At 49.3% G+C, this 19116-nt stretch overlaps 1 protein-coding gene across 1 annotated transcript in view; it reads right to left on the bottom strand.

The window, feature by feature from the left end:
- Window positions 1-19116, bottom strand: part of ABCD4 (ATP binding cassette subfamily D member 4) — a 221057-nt gene that overhangs the window by 104825 nt on the left and 97116 nt on the right. The window contains exons 8-9 of the mRNA XM_069208499.1: window positions 7992-8086; window positions 6599-6720 (exon numbers count right to left, since the gene is read on the bottom strand). Of these exons, the coding sequence (XP_069064600.1) occupies window positions 6599-6720; window positions 7992-8086 (217 nt within the window). The remainder of the gene's footprint in view (window positions 1-6598; window positions 6721-7991; window positions 8087-19116) is intronic.

Below are 19116 nucleotides of genomic sequence, written 5' to 3'. Positions count from 1 at the left end.
CTTCCTCCTCAGAAGTTGGGGAAGAAGGCAGACCACTCTGTCAAAACGAGGGTGACCAAAACTACCACGGGGCAGGGGAGAGGGAAGAGGTGACAGTAAGAAAGAGGCCAAAAGGCCCTTCCAAGGGAAAAATCGTGAACAAATGCTAAAAAATAAAAACAAAGAGTCTTCTAAAGAGACTCTTCCCAATCAAAGGGTGGGTACAAAGGTAAAAACGTGGATTCCAAAAAGACATGGTGTAATGACTGCAAAGCTTTTGGACACCAAACTGAAGATCCTATATGTCCCCACAAAAAGAATGACTCTAATGCACCTGCAGTAAATGCAGTGGCAAGTCTCTAGATGAGATTCCAGGTGGGTTCTGACCATGTCAGTGAACCCACTGAGGCAACTCTATTCTTAGAGGGTGGGCTGGATGTAGCTGCCCTGGCTGTCTGGCCCAGTAATCTGGAGAGTTACAGACAACAGCCCCATATCAATGCAATTAGAGTTGATGCTCTGAGAGACAATGAAGTCAGTGTCACCATAATGACTGAGCAACTGGTGTCCTCAGACCAATACTTGTCTAGTGAGACGTATGTATTCCTCAGTGCTTATAATCAGCCTAAGGTACATCCCATGGCATCCTTAGAATGGGGAGGAGTTACTGGCCAAAAGTAGATGGTGGTATCTCCTGCAATCCCTGTACAGTGTCTGCTAGGCAATGATCTGGAGTCCTCAGCATAGGGTGAGGTCAAAAGAAAGATCCAGGCAGCTATTCTGGGTATACCTGAATGAGTATGTGTGAGAAAGCACAATGCAAGGCCCAGGGTGAAAAGGTAGAGTTGGAGTCTGGAATAATGGCTCAGCGTACCAAAATAAAAGGCAAGAATTCCGGGAAACCAGCTTCCAAACAGTTGCCAGAATAGGTCCCCTCTCCTCAGGGAGAAAACGTGCCAGTCCCAGGGGAACTGTGCCCCAGGAACTTGGGCCTTACCAGGCAGAGCTTGTGGGCCCAGGGGGACCCTCTAGAGAAGATATGTGCCAGGGGCAGAGGACCTGCCCCACTCTTGAAGGCCTGAGACAGCAAGTTGCTGATCAGGAAAAGCGAGATGTAAGTGGCTCCCACAGGACCTATTCGGAGGAGGGACTCCTTTTCACTGAGACCAGGAACCCCAGACCAGGTGCTACTGGAAGAGTGGTAGTGCCTTAGCAGTTTAGAGAATTTCTCTTCACTTTGGCCCATGATATCCCCCTAGCTGGGCATCTTGGCCAGGCTAAAACATGGAGTTTTAGCCTGGCCAGGCATGTCCTAGAAGGTGAAGGAGTTTTGTAACTCCTTTGCCACCTGTCAAGCCGGTCGTAAGAACGGTGGCCACCCAAAAGCCCCTTTAATTCCACTTCAAGTGGTTGGGGTTCCGTTTGGGAGGGTAGGGATTGACATTGTTGGTCCCCCAGACCCTCCAAAAGCATCAGGAAACCGATTTATAGTGGTTGTAGTGGATCATGCAACCGTGTATCCTGAGGCAATTCCCCTGAGGACTGCTTCTGCCTCTGCAGTACCTAGAGCCCTCATTAGTATCTTTACCAAAGTGGGCTTTCCAGAGGAAGCGGTGTCAGTCAGGAATACAAACTTCATATCTGGCTACCTGAAACACATGTGGGCTGAGTGTGGTGTGGCCTATAAGTTCACCACTGCATTTCACCTACAAACCAACTGACTTGTTGAGAGATTTAACAAGGCAGTGAAAAGTATGATTGGTGGACTCCCTGAAAAACTCAGAAGGAGATAGGATGTCTTACTTCCATGCCTGTTTTTCGCTTACTGGTAAGTGTGAAGGAGAGATGGGGGAGACCTCTCAGAGAACCTAAAAAAGATATTGTGGTACATGAAAAAATCTTCCCAAAACCTTGAGACCAGGCGACAGTTCCAGAACCTTTGGTATGACCAAAATGCTGCGCTGGTTGAATTCCAACCAGAGCAGAAGGTATGGGTTTTGGAGCCTGTGGCTCCAAGGGCCCTCCAGGACAAATGGAGTGGACCCTACCCTATGCTAGAAAGGAAAAAAGGAAGCCACCTATCTGGTGGACTTTGGCTCTGGCTGGAACCCCAAAAGGGTTATCCGTGTCAATCGCCTTAAACCCTATCATGACAGAGCTGAGATGACCATGCTCATGGTCACTGATGAGGGACAGGAAGCTGTGAGAGGACCTCTCCCTGTTCTCCTCACCAGCAAGTCGTGCATCAGTATGCTGAGCTCTTCTCTTTGACCCCTGGGCATACTACCTGATGTACATATGAGGTGGACACCGGGGAAAGCACCTGTCAAAAATAACAATTACAGACAGTCTGATCATGCCAAAGAGAGCATCAAAGCTGAAGTAAGCAAGATGCTGGAATTGGGAGTCACTGAGCACTCGGAGAGCCCATGGGCCAGCACAGTTGTCTTAGTCCCCAAGCCTCATTTCCAGGGTGGAAAGAAAGATGAGGTTTAGTGTGTACTTGACGGGGCCTCAACACTGTGACCAAAACCAATGCTCACAGAATTCTTAGGGCTGATGAACTGATTAACAGGTTAGGGGCAGCCACATATCTCAGTACTTTTGATCTCAAATCAAGCTACTGGCAAATAGGTCTGACCCCTGGAGCAAAAGAGGAGTCAACATTCTCCACTCCTGATGGCCATTATCAGTTTACCGTTACGCCCTTTGGATTAAAGAATGCCCCTACCACATTCCAGAGGTTAGTGAACAAAGTCCTGGCTGGATTGAAAGACTTTAGTGCAGCATATCCTAATGATATTGCTGCCTTTAGCTCCACCTGGTAATATCACCTGAACCACCTGGGGAAGGTCCTAGAGGCTCTAAAAAGTGCAGGCCTCACTATCAAGGAAAGCAAGTGCCAGATAGGTCAAGGTCAGGTTGTATACTTTGATCACCTTGAGGGTGGAGGCCAAGTTCACCACTAACACCCACGATCCAGACAATTGGACTTGGAAGCTCCAACCACACAGACCAAAGTCAGGGCATTCTTTGGCTTGAGCAGGAGGTTCGTGAGAGGATATGGCACCATTGTGGTGCCTCTCACAGAACTGACCTCCACAAAGATGCCAAAGAAAGTGAACTGGACAGTGATCTGTCAAAAGGCCGTTGACACTCTGAAAGAAGCAATGTCCTCAGCACCTGTTCTAAAAGCTCAATATTACACTAAGCTGTTCATAGTGCAGACAGATGCTTCCAAACATGGGATAGGAGCAGTCTTCTCCCATATCAATGGTAATGGCTATGACCAACCTATTGCTTTCATTAGCAGGAGGTTACTTCCCGAAGAGCTGCGCTGGAGTGCCATTGAGTGAAGCGTTTGCTGTAGTTTGGTTCCTGAAGAAGCTGAGGCGATACTTGTTTGGCTCTTACTTCTTTGTTCAAACTGATCACAGGCCTTTCAGATGGCTAATGCAGATGATAGGTCAAAAACCCTAAACTATTATGGTGGTCCATCTCCCTACAGGCAATGGCCTTTACAATGGAACACAGACCTGGGGCTGGCCATGTCAATGCAGATGGCATTTCCAGGTTCTTCCACTTAGAAGATGAAGGCTCTCTTGGGAAAGATTAGTTTGGGAGGGGGGTCATGTAGAAAAGTGCCTCTTTCTGACATGGTTAGCCCCACATTTTGCTTGGTATTAGATGTGATTTTGACTAAAAGTGCACTGGGTTCCTGCTAACCAGGTACCCAGTGCCAGATCTCTTTATAAAACTGCACGGTTTTACCCCAATTGACAAAACCTTTAGTACACTCTGTAAGTCCCTAGAAAATGCCCCCCCTGGTACCTAGGGCCTGGAGTACTAAAGAAGGTCCCTAAGGGCTGAAGCACAAATTCTGCTACCCCAAGGGACCCCTCACAAAACACATGACAGGCTGCTATTGCAGGCTGCATGTCTTGGTGCAGACAAAAGTGAAAACACGACATGGCACACTGCCTGTGTGCTATGTCCCCTAACACTGCATGCAATATATTTAAGTCACCCCTTTAGAAAATCTTACAGCATTCTACTGAGAGAGCATATCGGCACAAGCAGATACGCTCCTGCTATGATTTTGGTGATTCTCAGATATAGTAAGTGACTAGGGAAGCCAATTTAAATGCATGTGCTGGACACTGGTCAGTACAAGTTCCCTAGCTACATGATGGCTTCACCGAAGATAGGAATGTTTAGAATCAAACATCTTTTACTGGTGAGCCAACACTGATGACAGTGTTGGATTTATCAATGCATCCAGAGGGCACCTTGGAGGTGCCTCCTGTAACCCTATCAACTTCTGGTGTGCTCACTGACGAATTTCTACCACCCTGCCACCAGAGACACCTTTCTGGACCCCTAGGGTGAGAGGCTTCTACTCTCAGGAGGTCCAGAACAAAAGCCTGTCAGTGAAGAAGGTGTAACACTCCCTCCCACAGGATGACCTGCTGATTAGTCTTTCTAAGGCGGCAAGTTTTAAAGGGCTGACACTTTTGAAATGTTAATCTGGCTCCCCTCACAGGAGAGGAAGCTACTCCTTGTCCAGCTCCTATATGGCACCTGGACAGGTGGAAAAATTAGCTAGTCAGGTAGGCCTACCACCCCCAGACTGGTACCACCCCTAAGGTGCGCTACTGCGAGGTGGACATGATTTTTCAGAAGTAGCCATCTTGGAGATGGCATACTTAGGAATTCTGGGACCGGGGTTATGCCCACTTCCCACAGGAAGTGGTCATGTAGAGGGCACAGAGAGCCCAAGGGTCTGTAGCCCATTGGCTACTACCCAACACACTCCTAATGCCCCTAAATTCAGTATTCAGGGGAGCCCCTGGCACCAGAGAAGCAGACCCTGACGACCTAAGAAGATCAAGGACATCGAAGAGCTGCAACAGCAGAGGAGGAGAAAAGAAGCAGCTGACCGGGTACCAACCCCGCTGGCCTGTCTGTATTCCTCGACGAAATCTGCACCAAAGTCACCTCGTCCTGCAGCTGTGACTCCAAAAACCCGGGTAGACTGCCTGCCTTTAATAAAGATTCAGGACCTCCTGTGAACAGCTGACCTGTTCTCCAACAACCTCCACAGTAGACACTCTGAAGCCTCTGGAACCGCCAGAAGCTGACACCTGAATTCACCACTGGATCTGCCATCTCCGATCCGAGGTGAAGTGGACCACCAGTGCCAACAAAGGTCGCAGCTCCCCAGAGTCCGCGACCATTGTGGTTTCACCCCTTCTGGACACCCCAAAGTCCCATGCACCCTCTGCACGCAGATACCCTTCTCCCGCAGCTTCTTTGGTGAGAGAAACCCAACGCCCCCGACGACGCCTGCAGCCATGGACCACAGGACTCCTCAAGCAGGAGTGCTCCCGGACACAGAAACCGGACACCAAAGGAAAACCTCTGCACCCCTTGTCCCTTACCTGTGGAGAAGAGGACCAAAGGTGCACCTACATCTCCAAGCACCCCATGTTTGTAACCTACCTGTTGGTTGACCCCGACTGGCTCCCTGGCCAGAGCCTGCAGCTTTTTGCCAGAGATCGATCTCCATTGAAATACATTGGGCACCCGACTCAGTACTACACCTCTGTACCCAGTGCCACCCGGAGTGACCTGTTGGTGTGGTCCTGACACTTGCCCAATACTCACCTTAAGTCTTGAAGATTGGTCCAGTAAGTTGTCAAACAGTACCAGAATGCAGAACTTGTTTTTCCTCCCATGGGATAACATTGCAGAACTCAGAAATTGCACTCTGTCCACTTTTTAAAGTGAAAAGAATTCCTATCTAAAATGTACTTACCTGAAAGATTTTTCTCTATTGCCTAAACATATATAAAAATACTGGCTATTTTAATAAATTGGTGTGGATCTCCTTTTTAAGTCATGTGTCTCATGTATTGACTATTGTGTGTATTTGTAGATGTCTTGCACTTCTCTGTGCTAAGCCTAAGGCTGCTCAACCACACTACCCCTAAATAGAGCACTTTGAGATTGCAATGCTAGCCCTGTCCACTTACTGGGGAACCTTTGGATGCTGTACATGGTATTCACATACCACATAAAAGTCCAGCTTCCCACAATGACAAAGTGATGTCTTCAGATAATTCCCAGCCAAATACGCATCAGAGTGCAAACACAACGCAATACACAAAGGACATGGAATAGAACTCAATACACTGTTCAGTACTTTAATGTACCATTGTTCCTAATGATACTAGGTCAGTGATGACTAATGACTACTATAATTTGAACCTGAAATGAACATCAATAATCACAGGGTTACTATCACCCCAGTGAACAATCACTACCGTTTGGCATGACTGCTATTGTCACAAGCAACATGCACTCCCCACATAGCTTTAGTGCCCGCCCCTAACTCCCACCTGAAGGGATGTCTTTCTTACTAACCATAACCACACTTTGGGATAACACTTACCAACAGACAATGCCCATCCTGACTTAACAACAGATGATGCCCATCCTAAGCAGACTATTCTAGTACTTGTTGAGAGGCAGTCCTAATGGGTAAGCCTCTTAATCCAGCGCTTTATTACCATATCATGCTCCAAAGGAACGCATATGGGAAATTCAGAAGATTCACCTTGCTGACGAGGGCACTCAGCTCTGCTGGACCAAGCTGTCCATAAACTCCGCTGAAGATAGGGATTGCGATGACAACGTAGCTCAAGATACTGCCCAGATAGTCAAATGTGTTGATCCCAACTAGACAAATAGAATGACAAATGTTAGGATGATACTCCAACCAAGACACATCTCAAGATACCAAGCCACAGCTAAAGGCAAGGCAAACAAACCAAACCATTTAGCATGCAATACTGCACTGGCTGATTGATACAGGAGGGTTTGAAATGTCACTTGCATAGGTCACACACATGAAAAACGTTGTTACATTAAAGAAATGTAGGGCTGGGAGTAAGGTCACAGAATTATAGGGGTTAGGAGAGAGTGGGGAGTTGGCACAAGGCCCTGAAAAGGAGTCTCGTACATTCCTGAATCGTTGGAAGGGAGATGGCTAGCACTAGATGCGGAAAGGAGCTTGTTACGGGTTCTTGGTACCTAGCTGGGGGGGTCCCCATTCTCTTCCTTCCATTTTGGGCTTTCTGGTCTGGACAGGGTGGTGCTTTATGGAGTTAAAAGCTGCCTGGAGGTGGGAAGATATTCTACTCAGCAGCCACGCTTCTTGGGGTTGATGCATTTCTTAGTGAGCCATTCTGAGTAGCATGGATATGCCCAGACAGGAGTCCTGTAGGTCAATGTGCTAAGACTCAAGTTGTATCTTATCAAGCAGGCCCAAAAAGACTGAAAGCATCAGACCTTACAAACTCTCCCCATGTAATGGGGGTGGAGTCAAGATTTACTTGCTTATGGCAGAACCTATTCTGTAATGATACAGGCAAGCCAAAAAAATGAAGGCATGCAAGGCTAGTCTGAGTAACTTAAGTTTCTGAGTGTTGAGCTGGATGCAGGCCATCATGGTGAGCTAGTGAAATTCTCAAAAGCATGGCATTATGCAATTAAATTTCTTGGAGTTGCTCAATAATCACGTTAACATTCTCTTTAGTCACATTAAAACTTTCCTGTAGTCGCACTTGTACTACTTTACAAGGATTAGAGAGTCCTTACATTAAACCTTTGCTGCAATCACTTCTGTTTATCACAGCAGTATGCTGCATCACACCCTTCCTGAAGGTATTGGTTTTCCATGCTGAGATGTTCCTAGAGGCACCCACATAGCACATTTACTAGGATCGCACTTATACCAAATCAAACTTCTATGATATGCTGAACAAGTAGTAAATGGGGTCCACCCCCTCACAGGAATGTTCTGAGCGGGAAAGATAATATGAATTTCAAAGTGTGAGACCTCAAAACATATCAAGGGAGAAAGCTAGGAGTTAGTAATATCACAGGGTACTAATCAAAGAGAAACCAATTGATCGTAGAGTAATACTAAGGTAATGCACATCTCTCACTATATAGCCACAGCTCCTTCGACATCAGGTCTCTCTGGGTCTGGAGAAGGTTCTGCAGCCGCCGGTTTGTGCGCATGTGCTCCACCTGACCAGCTCTGAAACGAAAACCGCAATGGGAGGTAAGTGGAGGGAGACAGACGAGTAACAGCTGCCACCCATCCACAGAGTGGGAAAAATCTAATGTTCCACATAATGACCTAACACAGTGCTTAGCAAGCATTTTAGAATCACAACCGAATTTTAAGAATGACAACATGCGCAACTCAGCTGGTTTGAATTGAGGAGCAGGCGATTTCTTAATGTAACTAAAGCATTGCGTAGAAGTGCACTGTCACTTACACGTTCCATTGAAATGTTCACTAAATTTGCACAGACTTATGGTTTTACTAATAAAACTATATTGCACACAAACGATAATGTGTGGAAATTGGGTTTCTCTGAACATTTATCATTTGAGCCTCACCAAGTAAAGTTTATTGATCTTATTAAAATCTGTGTTTCCATCAAACTTCAGGATTACAAAAAAGTGCTTCCTTTGTGCTTTCATAACTGCTGAATGTGTACAGTTCATTAACAAGTATTTACATTTTGGGGTGTGCTACAAAACAAATGGCATCATACAGCCCTTCCTTTCACTCACTCGGTAATCCCAACAATATTGTCACATAATTCACTTTATTTTTCTTTCTCTGACTGCAAAGTGAGAGGAGTTTGTAAACACCAATACCCATGTTACAAAAAAAGTAGCAATTTTTCAGAAGACGTAGGGCCTGATTTGGATCTTGGCGGAGGGGAATACTCTGTCACAAATGTAACGCATATCCGTCCGCCGTATTATGATCCCATTACATACGGGGATTGTAATGCAGCAGACAGGATATCCTTCATATATGTTACAGAGTATTCCATCCGCCAAGTTCTAAATCAGGCCCAAAGCCTGGCATCTGATCTCTGTCGTGAAGCACAGCAGATTTGACAAGATAAGACAAGATAAATACAGAATGTAAAGGCTTCTTTATTTATTATTTATTTATTTATTGCTTGAACTTTTTCAACCCATTGAAAATCGGCTGGTGGCCCAAAGTTTCGGAAAAAACGATCTAACAGCATTATAATCTCAACTACTGGTACTGATCACATTTCATTACAAAACTCCACATGGGCAGATCTGAAGAAATGGAAAAAATATATGTATACAGGATGAGGATAAGTAAGCAGCAAGGCTGACACGGGGAACGCCCTGGCTGGGACTCAAATGCATACAGTGGGCAGAATGAATAACCAAGCAGAAGGCAGTAGGAATGCAAAGGAGGTTCAGGGGCAGTTACTGAGAAGCAAGTAGATCGCTTGCGTGGGCACTGAGCTCCAGAATAAATATGTTCCTGATCAGCCCCTTCAGTCAGGAAAACTAGCTAGTCTCGGAGATCTTTCTCCATTCAAAGCTGTGAAATGCTTTTCTAGCAGTTATAATTAGGAACAACACCTCAAAATGCAGAGAGCATTAAAGATCTGGAAATTCCATACACATGCCCCTTTTCTGGCATAGATCTGACACCTGACAAAGGAAATCGTACATAACTAGAAGGTGTGACTCTGCAACATCTCACTACATCACTTTTACATGAATGTAGTTATAAAACCTCAGTGAAACCTGTTTAGAGTACATGCGTGACACTGCATACAGGCTATACTACAAACATGCAATATAACAACTATGCATAACAAATTAAGTAGATGCTTATTTAACTATCCCAAAAGCGCTTAGTGCCTCTACAGGTGTACCAGGCACTACATCAGGGCGACAATATAATGCAGCAGACCGATGAGAAGGTGATGAATCATACAACACCGAACAATTAAGTAGAGTGTGAAGAAATAACAATAATGAGCAACTCGTGCATCTCTTACAGAATGAAGTGCAGATGAGGTGTGAACTACATGAAGTTTATAGAGTTTAAGATCAAACTGCGGACATTTTGGAAATCAAAGAAAAAAGGGCTCTGCGTTGGAAAAAGGAAGAGGGGTGCTGAGTACATCAGTACTCAGAGACAATGAGTGATGAGAGAGAGAGCTTTCTCAGACAGTGCGTGAAGGGAGGAGTCTATGCACTATATAGTAAGAGCAAGGAAAAGGTAAAAGGAACAAAGAGGAGACAGAAAATCGGGTGAAGGAATACAGTCAGACCCCCATGTGGAACAGGACGAGGAGAAGGCAGACCCTTAGGAAGGAGATGAATGTAAAAATAAAGCATCAGACAAGCTGTGGAGAACAGGCATCATCCTTTTTTTTCTTTTTTTTATTGTTTTGTTTATTAATTATTGCATGAATATAGAACAGAATACAACACAAACGGCCCCTCGTTTATAGCAACAAGTTATAACGTAGTACAGCCCTCCTCAGCCTCAGAATATATCCTGTTCGACAGGGCTCCAAGCTCCACCGCAATGTACATCAAGTTCTGTAGTATCATCACCGGCCCAGATCGTCGGCCGTCAAGACCAGTATAGTCCACGTGTAGAGCCCAGGAGGGATGTCATAACCAAATATCAAGGCCAAAGTAACAACAAGAAGAGAATAACAAAGAAGATAGGCAAAAAGGCAGGCAAAGCGCGTAAACCGGAGTACACCAGCCAGCTTCAGCTATGCACAGACTGCAGCACGACCAGGGGGAATGAGGAAGGGCATCAGAGCGCGAGCAAACGCACATCATTCCGCCTGCTCATTTAAGGACACCAGGTATTCACACAGAGGAGCCCAAATATCCTTCGGTCGAGAGCCTTCAGGCATAAGCTCCCAAAAAATCATCAGCTGATCTTGGCAAAAGGCGGCGTCTCGTAACCATTCAGACCCACGCGGCGCTCGCCCCCTTCCCCAACACATGGCAACTCTGCGCTTAGCTAGCAACAGAAGTAGGCCCACCAACCTTCTATGAGGCCCATTGATCTCATTCACACACCCAAGCAGCGCAACCCCGGGGGAGATGGGTATCTCTGATCCAGTTACCTCAGCGATTATATGCACAACCTCCACCCAGAAGGCATGGACCTCAGCGCAGTCCCATGCAAGATGCAGAAAAACAGCGTCTGAAGCACGACAGCGCTCGCAGCACACATCCGCACGCAGACCCATGGAATGAAGCCTGCTAGGCGTGTGATATAAGCGATGCAGCAACCGCAGCCTATAATTCGGGGACATCGCTCTCATATGCATACAGCAACTCCGCAGCGTTTCCTCCGTGATAGGTTCACCCACGTCCCTCTCCCATTGGGCCCTAGAAGACGCCCCAATGCCACCCCGCTGTTCCTGAATGCAATTGTATAATTTGGTAACTAGTTTACGCAGCGACTGCACGCCGCTCAGCACCTCCAAAGCACGGCACTCCGAGGGAGCCTCCGGCAAGCCAGGGAACCGAGCCTACAGCATAGCACAGACCATGAGAGCATACATCCGCTGCAGCGCAGTGACGCGTCTATCACCGAGTGCCTCCGAAGGAGTAATCAAACGACCATCCACAAACCAATCTCCCAGCTCCGTTAAGCTGGCATCCCAAAGAAATCCACGCACTCCCCCATCCCGAAACATCTGGGCATCAGCAACCGCCATAACGGGCAGCGAAGGAGCAAACGGTGTGTCAACACCAGAACACTGCATCAGCGACCCCCACGCTCTCGCCATGCATGCCACCGTGTCGACACCCCTAGGACGAGGCCGAGCTGGGCTCCTGAGCACGCGCACCAACCCATCCGGCCACACCGCATCACTTTCAGGTGCCAAATGCGGCAGATATCGAATCGGACGCAACCAATAATGTGCAAAGTGCGCTTGCGCACAGTTATAATATAGCTCCAGATCTGGAGCAGCAAGCCCACCTAACTCAAACGGCAGCGTCAGCCTCTCCCAGGAAATGCGAGGTTGGCTACCCGCCCACACCAAATGGATCAGAGCAGAGCGCAGACGCTGCAGAAAACCCCTCGTGAGCGGAAGCAGGAGGTTAACAGGTAGAAAAACTTGGGGAGAACCACCATCTTCACAATAGCAATACGCCCAATCAACGAGAGCGGTAAGGCACGCCAAGCCTCAACCTTCTCCTCCAGCCACGACATTGCAGCACCGTAATTAGCCAGCCAAAGAGTGTCAACATCGCAACTCAACTGGACCCCCAGATAACGCACCGGACCCTCTGCCCATGCTATGGGATACCGAGAGGCGAACGTTGCCACTCCCGAAGTCAAAGGCAGGACCACCGACTTGGACCCATTGATCGTGATGCCGGAAAAAGTGCCAAAGTGCACAATCTCATCTAACAAAATATCTAAATTCCGAGCACAGTTCCGCACATATAGCGCAATGTCGTCTGCATATATAGACACCAAGACGGGTCTCTGCCGGAACTGCAAACCTCTGTCGTTATGTCTCTGCTGCAACCCCGCCACAAGAGGCTCCATCACAGCCGCAAAAAGTAGCGGGGACGATGGGCAACCCTGACGCGTTCCACGGGCAACAGGAAATGGGGCCGACACACTCCCATTTAACCGCAGCCGAGCAGTGGGCAGAGTGTACAATAATCTAATCAGCTTCACAAATCGCGTGCTGAGGCCCACCCGGGCCAGGAGCGCAAACATATACTCCCATGCTAAAGAATCGAAAGCGTTGGTGGCATCTAAAAACACGGCCGCCGCGCTGTCGTCTACCTCCATCGAGCCAGCAACCGCAAAAAACGTACGTTAAGTTGTGACATGTGGACCTCCCAGGTACAAATCTCGACTGATCCGGAAGCACCAGTCGAGGAGGCAGCAGCTGCAGACGTGCCGCGATCATTTTGGCCAGGATTTTGTGGTCAATATTGATCATGGAGAGTGGACGATACGAGTCACAGCAAGCCGGGTCCTTCCCGGGTTTGAGGATCGTGACTATCAGTGCTTCCCAGAGCGAGGCAGGGAGGATCCCAGCCTCCAACGACTCCGCGTATACCTCCAAGAGATGTGGGGCAAGAATATCCGCATATTCTTTATAAAACATGGGGGTCAGACCATCAGTATCAGGAGATTTTTCGCCAGGCAGGCCGTGAATCGCCACAGTCACCTCCTCCACGGAGAACGGAACATCCAAGTACGACCGGTGAGCCTCGTCAAACCACACCAACGCAATATCAGCAAAGTACACCTGCGGCGCCCTTGCGTCCAGTCCCACCGGAGCAGCATATAGCTGCGCAAAATACTCTGTGAAAACTTGCATAACGCCACTCGTCCCAGTCACACACTCGTCCTCAGCACCCACAATCTCAGTGACGTAATTGCTTGTCCATGGCCTGCGCAGCATATCAGCAAGTGTGCGCCCAGCCCTCTCCCCCTCACCATAGCGACGGGCCCAGGCGTGTCTCCCCATGAAACAAACTTTTCTGAGGGAGGCCTCCTCATACAAGGACACCTCTCGTCGGAGCTCCGCCAGCACCACGCCCAACCAACTCACCACCAGACGCCGCTCCAGCTCCGCAATCCTCCCCTCCAGATCAGCCAGTTCCCGCCGCAGGGTCCTCAACATTCCATGCTGTTTCGAGAGGCATATCCCCCGAATGACCATCTTGAATGCCTCCCATAATGTACCAGCCGTCCCCACAGAGCCACCATTTTCAGCAAAGAACAGCACAATAGCCTTGTGCACCTCCGCACGAAATGCCGCATCACGAAGCGCCCGCAAGGCAACCTCCACATGAACGAACGGCCTAACTTGCAGGGTATCTCCAGCACTAACCTAACCGGCGAGTGGTCAGACTAAGTGCGAGGGAGATGAACTACAGAACTCGTCCAAACCTCCACGTCTCTAGTGCCCAGCCAACAGTTGATACGGGACCAGCTGCAGTGGGTGTAATTCACGCACGTACCCTCTCTAACATCTCCGTGCCTCTGCCTCCACAGATCTACTAAAGCACCACCCTGCATCACCGCCGTCAGTGCCTTCGCTGCTGCAACATGCTGCACCCTAGCCACACTCTCGCGGTCCATCCTTGAATCCAGGATCATATTAAAATCGCCACCCCAGATCACTGCACCGGCTCCCAGCGACTCCACTAAGCGCCACAACTCTCGGAAAAACTCTGGGTCGTCCACGTTGGGACCATAAACAGCAAGAAGCCGGCAGGCTCTGTCCGACAACATGCCACTCAACAAGACATATCTATCGTTTGGGTCGACAACCACCCTGCGGGTGCGCCACTGTAAACCCCTGCGCAGCAAGATCGCCACTCCACGCGTAACTCGAATAGGTCAAACAATGAGACTCGCCAATCCATCCTGCCCTCAGCCTGCCCAGCGTTGACGCCACCAGGTAGGTCTCCTGTAGCATACAAATATCTATTTCATGTCGTTTAATATACGCTGCCACCAGACGCGCCTTCCGTCTATCATTTAGCCCACGCACATTCCACGTCAAACATCGGACCATAGTCACACTTTTTGTTCCCATCTCTCCCCCCACATACATACTGCACACCGCCATAGAGCACAGCCCCGCCTGCCAGAAGCTTGAAAGAAGACAGCAAGAATAACATAGAAGACAGAGAATACGCAACACAACTGAGCCCACCCCATCCCCCTCCCACGCAGACCCCCCCAATTGGGTCATATTAGAAACCCACCCTCCCAAGCCCCAAAACCACCCCGTTAAAGCATAAACACAGTGATCAGGACTCATCCTAGGGGCGATACCCGGCCTATCAACTCTCCACCCAGTGAGAACTAGGGGAGAGGGGCACAAGGGCCTAACAGCAAGTTAAACAACAGAGCGATCCTATGGGCAGAAGCGGACCCTCATATTCCGTCAGCTTCAGCCAGCACCACCAACTCGGCAGCGCGTTGACTAGTCATTGTCACTCAAGGTAGTTCTCTCAGATCCGGAGCCGTCCGGAGCCGCAGCCTCCGGCCGCCTAGGCAGACGTCTAGCAAACTTGGCAGCTTGTTTTGGATCCGTAAAATACAGTACCTTTTCTTCATGCCGCACCATTAACTTAGCAGGGTACAGCAGGGCGAATCTGACGCCCGCCTGATTCAACAAGCGCTTGATCGGCAAAAAGGCACGTCGCGACGCCTGCACGCCTGGGGTATAATCAGGAAAGAAGCGGAGTTCAGAATTTTTATACATCAGCGGTATCCTCTCCCTTGCCAAACGGAGAACGGTGTCTCGATCTCAATAGTTCAACAGGCGTGCTATGATTGGTCGCGGAGGGGTACCCGGCAGGGGCCGAGGCCCCAGAGACCTGTGGGCCCTTTCGACCACCAGCATTCGGGAGAGCTCGCCCGCAAACAGGTCAGACAGCATGCTCTCCACGAAGTCCTCCATGCGGCCCATTTCAGTGGCCTCCGGCAGCCCAACGATGCAAATATTATTGCATCGCAACCGCGCCTCTAAGTCCTCCTTTTTATTCCGTATCACCTCCAAAATACGCTCCATTTGCGCGATCTGATCTCTATCCCCCTGGTGGGCGTCCTCCATCTCCGATGTCCGCATCTCCAGAACCTCAAATCTGGAATCGTGATCGTCAACACGAGCTTTAATGCGGTCCAGCTGTTCAGTCACATGGTCCAGCTTCGCGTCAATACCAGCCAGACTGTTCTTAAGCCCTAAAAACATGGACCTCACTGACGCCTCCGAGCTTCCCTCCTCAGCTCCGTCGCAACTGGACAGCAAAACAGGACCCCCATTTCTCTTTTTCCCACCATCAAAGGTGAGCTTTGCCTGACGCTGGTCAGCCTTACCCATGATCTCAGCTCAGTCCGCAACCGACTCATCCGCGAGGAGGATGAAACAAGGCGATGTCCAGTCCAAGAGTCTCCCACCAACAAGGAGCCCCTCCGCAGCCACTCAGGTCTCACCTTGCCAGCCAACCAGACAACATACGGGGCACCAATCGGGCACTTAAACACCTCGTGTGGCAGTCCATTCAGCGCCAGCCTCCACCATCAGCCACCGCCAGCACCAGCTCCAGTGCAGCGGATCCTCCGGACGCAAGCCAAGGCCGGGGCCCGGCCCAAGACCAGCACAACAGCACGAGGCCTCCCCTTCAGGCTCCAGGCCCCCGCCAAGCCACCGCCAGCCCGGCCCTGACCCCTCTCGTGACAGGCACCTCCTCCTTCTCTCCGGTGTCCCGCCGCCACGACTATGCCCAGCCGCACTCAGGCAGCCCCGCACACGTCAGCAGGTTCCCCCGGGCCAGCCAAAAGATCCAACGGCACCTTGCTCCTCGAGGTGCTCTTCAATGCCATTCCTCCAGTCTCCTCTGCGCCAGCGGCACGTCAACGGCGGGCACCAGCGCCCAGCCGAAGTCTCCCTCCCCTCACGGAGACAGCTCGCCGCCGGCTCTTCGACCTCCAGGCTCAGCGCCGCCCCCCACCAGCACTCGCCCGCGTCACCAGGGCCGCTGGGGCTGCGAGGGCCGCGGCCCGATCCAGCCGCCGAGGGCCCCTTCCACCAAGGGGGGGGGGGGGGGGGGGAGGGGACCCCCCCCCCGGATTATCCACCTGCTACCGGCACTAGCAAGCCGCCGGGAGAGTCGCAGCTCGGGGAGCTCCAGGCACCGAAGCGCGCACGCCCCCCTATGCCACAACGCGCAGCCGGGCCTCTTCCTCCGAACGAGGAGCTCCGGTACCAACCCCAGCAACGGACCGCCGCTGCAGCCGACGCGGCGCCGAGGTCCTCATGGGCCCACACTCCAGTCCGCCACCACCTGCATCGCCCGTCACAGGTAATTAACGAAGAAACGGCCCGCGGCCCAGCAGAGCTTCACGAAGTGACGGCCATCTTGCCCGGCGGCCAGGCCACGCCCCTCGAGAATAGGCATCATCCTTAGGGGAATCATAAGGAGGTGGCAGAGACGCAGTCCCGTATTGGAAAAGGATGAGGGACAGAAGTGGCTGTCAGGTAAAAAGTCCTAGGAACAGAAAGGGGCACAAAGTGGTAGAGAAGTAAGTCTCAAAAGGTCCAGACAAGAAGCTTGAGGAACAACAGGACACTGTAGAAATAAGGTAAGAAAGCACAGTCCACAGCCTTGAAGTACAAGAAATGATGGGACTAAAGCGACCCCTCTTGTTATTATACTTGCCAGAGTGGTCAGTCTACAACATGAAAAGGAAGCAGCAGGAATCTGCACTTTGGTTTCTAGGAGGAGCCCTCTATAGGCCTGCTGAGGGCCGGGGCAAATTATAGCCTAACTAAAGGGACAATGGACTTGTCACTATGCCTCATACAAGTTCTGAGATTTCCCTAAATTGAAGTCAGCACAATATTCACCATCATGCCTGTTGTTGCCACATCATAGCATGTGATACTACAAGTTCCAGAATTCTCCCCATTCGCTCTTCGGCAAGCCTGGGCGCAGGAGGGTGGGCGTACTGAGAACCTGTGAGATGCCTACTTTACAGCTTCTCAGAGAGTGGGACAAAACGTTAAAGGGAAACAAATGCAGAAAATGACTGAATATCCTCTCCTCCTGCTATGCCCTTGGGCTAGGAAGAGGAGGAACATACATCCGATTCTCTTCCCCTAAGTGAATAAGGAATGGCACAACAATAACTGCCCTACCATCTCGCTGGCATCTACGCCATGCTTCGATTTCCAATGCTGCCAAGGGACTACCACGTTTAAAGGTGACATACTCTAGGGTGGCCATACACAACTGCAGTGACGATAATTCAATACGAAATGGAAAAGTTATCAAATTAATGTTATTTTAATGGTCAATCAAGCTTCATCATGACTGCTAAATAAATTCCTGGAAAGTCTAACACCAGGTTTGGATTATGGAATTCTAAATCAACTCTTGTGGCTGGTTTACAACTAAACTGTGTCCATAGTTCGACCTCAGCCTTTTCTCTTCAGGCAGTACCCTTATCCTTATTTCAAACAATATGGAGTACATGGTAGACCCTGACCAGGTACCGGGGGGAAGAGATTACCTGCTGACTTCTACAAATAAGGACTTCCTGCTAAGAGCTGGAAGGTGATGGTGAACAGGCCTGATGTAAGGTCTCAGTTGCTATTAGAAACACTTCGAGCTGTGAGAGAACATGACCCCCTGGCATGGGGATTATCGAATTCAAAATGAGGGTTCCACACAAGTTCAGAAAGTAAGTCCATCCAGGCAACCAGAAAATGGCATTACTCAAGAAAGCCGTGAAATGACCCGATGGTATGGAGCTGATCTGATTGCGGCCGGGAGTAATTCTAGAGGGTAAGATTACTGGATGGACAAAGAGACAGAGAAGCACGAGGAAGCAGACATTTACAGCAAAGTCATCAGGGTACGGGGGAGTGAGAAACCCATGGGCCAGAGCGGCATAAAGACTTGAGTGGAGGCCAGCGTGTACAGGAAACACCCCCTGCAAAGAGTCTGAGACTGGGCGGGCCAGTCTACGGAAGCCGAGAGGAAGGAGCAGCTGAGAAATCTTCCCCGAGGGCAAACCCTAAACGTGGTAGCTGAGGGGTGGCCTTTAGTTACATACGTGTAGGCAATGACACTGGGATGATGTATTTGGAGAGCCGGGGACCAAGGGCGCTCGGCTACCTACACGCCCGTACACCACGTTCCTAGGGAGCAGTCGTTAACATGTGAACTGCATGTATATTTATTTATATTTTTGTCACTGTAATTTTGAACAATTTATATATGCTTTTATGCTATCATTTTAATCATTTCATTTTTTTCTCCTACGATGACCTTGATATTTTGCATAAGTACAAAATTGAAGGACTTCCACTGAGATGCACATTCAAGTGACAAGTCACCTGAGAAAGATACAGCTGTGTACAGTGTGCAGAACAGCCTTTCTCAGACACATCAAGAAATGAACTTATCAGTATCATCCCTCCTCAAATCGATGAAGAAAGAGTCCTCCCCAAAACCTTAACTATGTCTTGTTAAATGGAGAGTTATCTAGGAATCTTAAGGTCAATTTAATGCTTTCTGATATTGCTTATTTATGTAGCTATGTCCCAGATGATTTAAATATTATTGAATAGAATAGTTTCCTCTTTAACTATTCCCCTATGTGCATGCAGTTCTCTGAAGGCACTGACAGCATCAGGGCAGCGCGCATTATAAAAAAAAAAAAAAAAAAAAAAAAAAAAAAACCTG

This window comes from Pleurodeles waltl, chromosome 9, assembly GCF_031143425.1.
Source record: "Pleurodeles waltl isolate 20211129_DDA chromosome 9, aPleWal1.hap1.20221129, whole genome shotgun sequence".
In the NCBI taxonomy this organism is placed as follows: domain Eukaryota; kingdom Metazoa; phylum Chordata; class Amphibia; order Caudata; family Salamandridae; genus Pleurodeles; species Pleurodeles waltl.
Note: the sequence above shows the minus strand (reverse complement) of the source record. Positions and strands in the feature narration are given on the sequence as shown.